Source organism: Frankliniella occidentalis, unplaced genomic scaffold (assembly GCF_000697945.3).
Source record: "Frankliniella occidentalis isolate FOCC.00 unplaced genomic scaffold, Focc_3.1 Scaffold52, whole genome shotgun sequence".
Taxonomy (NCBI): domain Eukaryota; kingdom Metazoa; phylum Arthropoda; class Insecta; order Thysanoptera; family Thripidae; genus Frankliniella; species Frankliniella occidentalis.
In genome coordinates, this window is record NW_026267182.1 from 1137203 (window position 1) to 1143399 (window position 6197).

General features: G+C 54.3%; 1 protein-coding gene across 1 annotated transcript; it reads left to right on the top strand.

Moving 5' to 3' along the window:
- Positions 1–791: 791 nt before the first annotated feature.
- Positions 792–4266, top strand: LOC113205215 (uncharacterized; the record flags this gene model as incomplete). The annotated part of the gene is given in 6 exon segments (XM_052267446.1): positions 792–1010; positions 1101–1372; positions 1964–2163; positions 2642–3207; positions 3316–3497; positions 3580–4266. Coding segments are annotated over 6 exon segments (1531 nt in total), but the record flags the coding sequence as incomplete, so codon positions are not given.
- Positions 4267–6197: the final 1931 nt, after the last annotated feature.

Genomic DNA, 6197 nt, shown 5'->3' on the forward strand with positions numbered 1-6197 from the left:
CCCCCCACTCCTCCCTCGCTCGCTCTTCCTACCCTCCATCGTCTCACGTGTCGCCGATCAGGATGGGATCAGAAGTCGCGGGTCCTCGACCACGCCCCGCTACGCCCTTTGCGCGCGCCAACGTGCCACCGGGCGCGCCGAGCGGGGCGGGGCCGTGAGGGGCGGGGTGGGGTGCGGCGGCGGGCCGATCAAGCCCCAGGGGGTTCACGCTGGGCACCGCTCGTTCGCTTGTCGCCATCGTGCGCCGGGCGCGCGCGCGCCTGCTCCCTGAGAGGCAAACTCAGACGGCGTCACTCAGTCAGTTGTCGGATGACCGAGGTTGCGGCCGCAAGTCCTCCGTCCCCGCCCTCTCCCCCTCGAGCCTTCCGCGCAGACGATCTCTTCGGGTCCTGCTTGTTCCGAAGTGTTCGGCCACTCGGGTTGCTCCTCGGCGGCCCGGCTCCCCCCTATCGCGCGCGCGCGCCCCGTCGCGCAGCTCTCGCGGTAGCCATGGACGCTGTGCACCAGCACCACTACCACGGGCACCCCTCCGTGTTGCACCCGCACAGGTACGGGGTTGTAGTGTGTGTCAGGGCCTCGGATACGATCTGCATCGCCGTGCCCCCTCGTTTGTTATTGTGCTGCGATCCGCCCGCAATTCAGCTTGTTGGGTCTGTGCCCGAGTGCCCGGTGCCCGTCGCCTGTGCCCGGCTTGCGCCCGGGGCGGCACGGGGCGGCACCCTCCGCTGGCGCTCATTGACACACTGAAGGAGTTACGGTCTCTGATATTGTGTTGTTGTTCTGCCCCGCAGCAGCAGCAATGCCATCCTCAACGCCACTGCGGCGCCCGCGCTCGCGGACGGCGTCGGCGACCACACGCTGGTGGCCAAGGTGACGGCCATGGCGGTGCTGGGGCTGGCGTCCCTCACGCTCGGCCTGCTGCCTCTCAAGCTGGCCGTCTGGCTGGGCTGGGACCGGCAGGCGACGCGCAAGCCCGCGTCTGCGGCTGGAGCGGCCGAGGCACTGCACAGGTAAGTGTCCCCCGGCGCCGGTGGAGCATCTCTCGGCATCGACGTCGCTGAACGCGACAGTTTGTGATGGAGTACATGTCCTGCCCGCAGTCACGGCAGCCCTGCCGGTGGAGGCGGCGCGCTGCTCTCGGTGCTGCTGTGCTTCGGCGGCGGCGTGCTCATGTGCACCACGTTCGTGCACATGCTGCCCGAGGTGACGGAGGCCTTCAGCGAGCTCGAGGAGGACGGCAGCGTCACGGGCTCGCTCGCGCACACGGCGCCGCACCTGCTCATGTGCGCCGGCTTCTTCATCATGTACCTCGTCGAGGAGCTGGTGCACATGTACCTGCACTGGCGCAGCCACAAGCACGGCCACAGTCACGGTAAGTACTTACGCGTACTTACCACGGTAAGTACTTACACGTACTTACCACGGTAAGTACTTACACGTACTTACGTGCGTACGTCCCGACTAGTCGCGTGCGTCCTCAGCTCCGCCAACTACGTTAGTGCATCGCGTGGTATACCACACCACCCCTCTGCACCTAGAAAAATGAAAAGTTGTCACAGCCATCGTATGGTTACTTCAGGGACAACCATAAAGTGACGGTTGAGGTAACGTTAAAATTGTTCTGTAAAAATAGTTCCGACGTTCCGACAACTTTAGGATTTTTAAATTTTTTAACAATATTAAAGTTGTCCCTGAAGTAACCACTCGATGGTTGACACGACTTTCCATTTTTCTGGGTGGGCAAGGCAACGGCTGACACATCTCTTGCACGGGAGCAACGTGCGCTATCTGATCAGGTGTTGCGGAGCCATAGGGAAATCCCAAAAGATTAGACCTGCACTGGTTTGCTGACGTAAATTGACGCGCCCTTTCTGCCCGTCCACTCCAAACTTCAACTTTGATTAATTATCCCACTCGAGATAAAAACCAAACTAACAGCGAGTCCTTGGTTCTTCCTCTCTAGGGGACCACGAGCACGCGACCGGTGCCGGCGACGCCCGCAACTCGGTGATCCACAACAACCTGGCCAACGTCGCGGTGGTGGCCAACGACGCCGAGGACATCAAGAAGTCCCCGATCAAGTCGCTGAAATGGAGCGCGCGCGAGTGCAAGCCCTCCACGGTCGTCCTCGAGTACTCCGACGGCACAGAGGTCAAGTCTGAGGTGAGCCATGACAATCAATCGAAAATACACGCCCTCCGGCCTCGAGGAGTTGGCGAGCAAACACACCTCGTGTATTTGCCCGTAAAGTCATTAATCATCGATACGCTTTCAATCGCCTTGACGCGGCGCGAGCCGGAGCGTGGCATGCCCCCGCGGTAGGCACGCCCCCGCTGAAGTGAAGGCACGTCCGCGCGGTTTGTCACCTGCTGCTCCACGCCCGACGCCAGGAGGCGGACCGAATCTGTTTGTCTGCAGGTTGCTGCTGCTGCTGGTGTCTGAGACGCTGACGCTCTATGCAAAAATAAAAATACTTGATGACCATTGCGAAACGGCAGAGTGTTTGGCATGACGTACGGCTATGGTGGCTGGTGTGGTGCAAGGATGTTGCCGACGACCGCGACCTGTCGAGTGTTTTTGTTTCCGTCGCGCTGATGTTGTAGTTCGTTTCACTCATCCCTTGCTCTGCTCTCGGCCGCAGGTGCCCAACGAGTTCCTCGTGTCGGCCGTCACCTTCTCGACGCCGTGGGGGCTGCAGCAGACGCCGGCCGCGGAGAAGCAGTACCTGCGCGTGGACGCGGAGCGGCCGTGCCGCAAGGGCGTGCCCCGCCTGCGCCGCATGTCGGCGCTCTGCCACAAGGTGCACCACGACCACACCCTGGAGCCCGAGCTCGTCTCCGCCAACCTGCCCGACTTCATGGCCGGCGCCAACCACCACTCGCACGCCATCCCCGTGTCGGGCGCGGCCGAGCCGGACCCGGAGAGCGGCGACGACGCCGTGGTGAGCGCCATGCGCGGCCTGCTCATCGTGCTGGCCCTCTCGGTGCACGAGCTGTTCGAGGGGCTCGCCGTCGGGCTGGAGGGCTCGACCAGCAACGTGTGGTACATGCTCATGGCCGTGGCCTGCCACAAGCTGGTCATCGCCTTCTGCATCGGCGTGGAGCTGGTGGCCATGCGCACCAAAATGCCCCTGCACATCCTCTACGTCGCCACCTTCGCGCTCGTGTCGCCGCTTGGCATCGGCGTCGGCATCCTCGTCACGGCCAGGTGAGGACTCGTCCACGAACCTGATCCCGGGGGATGTCACAGACCAGAGCATGGTCACACTCGGTTATGTTTGTCGTCTTACCTTCAACTGTCTAACTTGTGCTGCAGCTACGCTGGCGTGGAGGGAGGAGTGGTGCCCGCATTCCTGCAGGGTCTCGCTACCGGCACGCTGCTCTACGTCGTCTTCTTCGAGATCCTGGAGCGCCAGCGCGCCTGTGGACACTCCGGCCTTCGTCAGTATCTCGCTGTGCTTCTTGGATTCCTCGTCATGTTTGGTCTCACTTTTATCGGTAAGTTTTCTAAGAAGCAAAAGTCCTATTTAATAAGGCTTTACATTATGATTCAGCATGACAACCCCCACCTTTCTCGCAGGTGGTCATGAACACCATCACCATCACCATGACGGCGAAACCTCTGACCAACTACTCTCCAACCAGAACTACACTGTTTTGCACACTGAATGAATTGAAGACTCAATATCGTTATATCTAATCATAGGTCCCTAAGTTTTAAGTTAATATTTTTAGCTAACTGTCTGCAATCAATCAATTGTAAAATCTGAATATTTGCAAAAAGCTGTCATGTAAATTTTCTAGCTAACTATTTAGCCAAAATTGATGTTAAGCTAACTATATTTTTGAACTAAATTGAACCAAGAATCTCTGACAAAGATACCCTTTTTTAAAGTATTAAGGGGCATCAAAGATGAGGTGGTTGACTAGAAAAACAAATGAGGCTACTAGCATTCCTTTAAGGACATAACAAGCAACTGTGCATGAATATTTCAATTTGAACTCAGCGAGTCTCATGTACAAAAATAAATTCTATTTGTCGAAACGTGTCTGTGATATTAACAAAGATACTATTTTGACAGAGCATTAAAGATAACATGTGTTTTGTCTGCATGTTCGTATGAGAAATGACAAAGCTACATCTTTCTGTCTAGTTGCCTTGAAGACTTTAGTAGTATCTATGTCCTAAAAAGTCTGATTTAGTATCTAAGTCTTGAAGTTTATACCTACATACTGTCCTCTAAATAAATATAGATTTATTAATGAACCGTTATTGCTTTTGTGGTAAAAACAAACTCTACTTTTTCCATGTACTCGTACTTGTTCATTATCTACAAGTAACAGACTGAAATTCACCCATAATGCTGGATTTACGATGGAGCTTTTATCCAAGTCCTAAAACCCATGAGAAGTCTCATGATCCATGGGGCATCATGGGAGGGCATGAGAGGCAGTACTCCATATGATGCCATTTCGCACTGATTTTTGGAAGCTTTCACATGGGTGGAATCTATCCCTAGGAGGGACACCACCCACTGTCCTATGATAAGTCGCCATTGTCTAAATGTAAACGTTACAAAGTTTGAAGTGTATAGCAAGTCTGATTGAAGTGATAAGACTATGTATGTGGGATATCAGAATGGAAGCGCACGTCCCTATTTGTGGCTACAATGTCGGCGGCCAGAATCAGCTTAATCTGACCCAACTATAGAAAATTCTTTTTCGGGGATGAGGAAAGTACTCCCCCATTTTTGAAAACTTTTTGTTCTGGTGAGAAGAGAGGGGCGGGAGCATTTCCGATGCCGAGCGGACTTATTTCTACAGTCGGTTTTGATAAAGCTGCCAGTGGCCGTGTCGGTTGTAGCAACAACTCTGTAGCCACAAACAAGGACGTGGCCCCCGAACCGTTCGTACTGCGTGGGGGATGCTGGGGCAAGTTGTGGCTGAGGGCGCCTGGGAGGTAGGCCAGCCCGCCGCCAGGCAGCCCTGGGTGTTGGCCCCGTAGGCCCCCGACCCGACTCGTTCGTACTGTGAGGGTGACCCTTGCGGCGAGTTGTGGATGAGGGCGCCAGGACGGTAGGCAATCAGTACACAGGCTGTCCCTTCGGTTTGGGGCTGTCAAAATAAGGTACGGTTTGGGCGACCGACCGACCGTCAACCTCGGAACGACCAGGACGTCTGAAATATCGTGTTCGGGGATTTTCTCGCACGCTGAGTCCAAATCTGTTAGTGCAGATGTCGTCCGGGTCCCCGGGGACGTCATTTGGGACCTTCCGATCACGCCGATGACACTCCCACGACAAATACGATTCGGCTCCAAACGTCGTGTACACACGGGCTGGTGCATATTTCTTAAAAGTCGCCAAATATCATTATTATTAGTAGCAAATCGCCCATAATAGTTTATTATTATCCTGATCATTTCACTATTGTCACTTGGCACTTCCCTGGCGTTGCCGCCTGGAGCCACACAATGATGCACGGAACGGGAAGCATCCCCAAAGGATCACATCCTGGACAAGCGAGGCGGGATTGCCTACCCCAGGAAGGAATCACATCCCGCGACCACGATATGCCGGTGAGTGTGCCGTAATTATTGCTCTCCCCCCTTGCCGTGCCGCGTCCCCTACCCCACTCCTCCTCCCCACCCCCACCGCGCATTTCCCGCGCCTTTATGGAAACGTAAACAAACAGTGTCACGATCGACGTTTCTGCCAAATACCGATAATACTTACTATATCATATAATTATTGATCATAGGATTTTAACCAGAATTTTAGAGTGGACATCGCCGCTCTTCGTTATTAATCGCAAGGTATAGTGCTCACTTGTTTCCGGTCCGGAATATTGAATTGTCCCATTCCGGTTATTGTTGTAGGAGGTTATGCTCCTGTGTCTCAATCTTTACACGCACAATTAAGTTGTTAGTTATTTTTTGAGGCCGAGTACCATGCCCGTGATGTAAATAACTTGGCTCACTGTCAGCTTTGTTGAAAAGGTGTTGAATGGGTAGACTCCTCCAATCCATGCAGTATGTTAAATACTGTTGTAGGTCCTTATGCATGCAAATGGGTGAACCTGCCAGTGTTTTATCACATATCATATATTTTACTCTATTTTATTCTCACGGAACAGAAAACTTAATTACTTTCTGATTGGGGTGCAAACCGAGTGGTACTATTTGCGTAATCCCCCAAA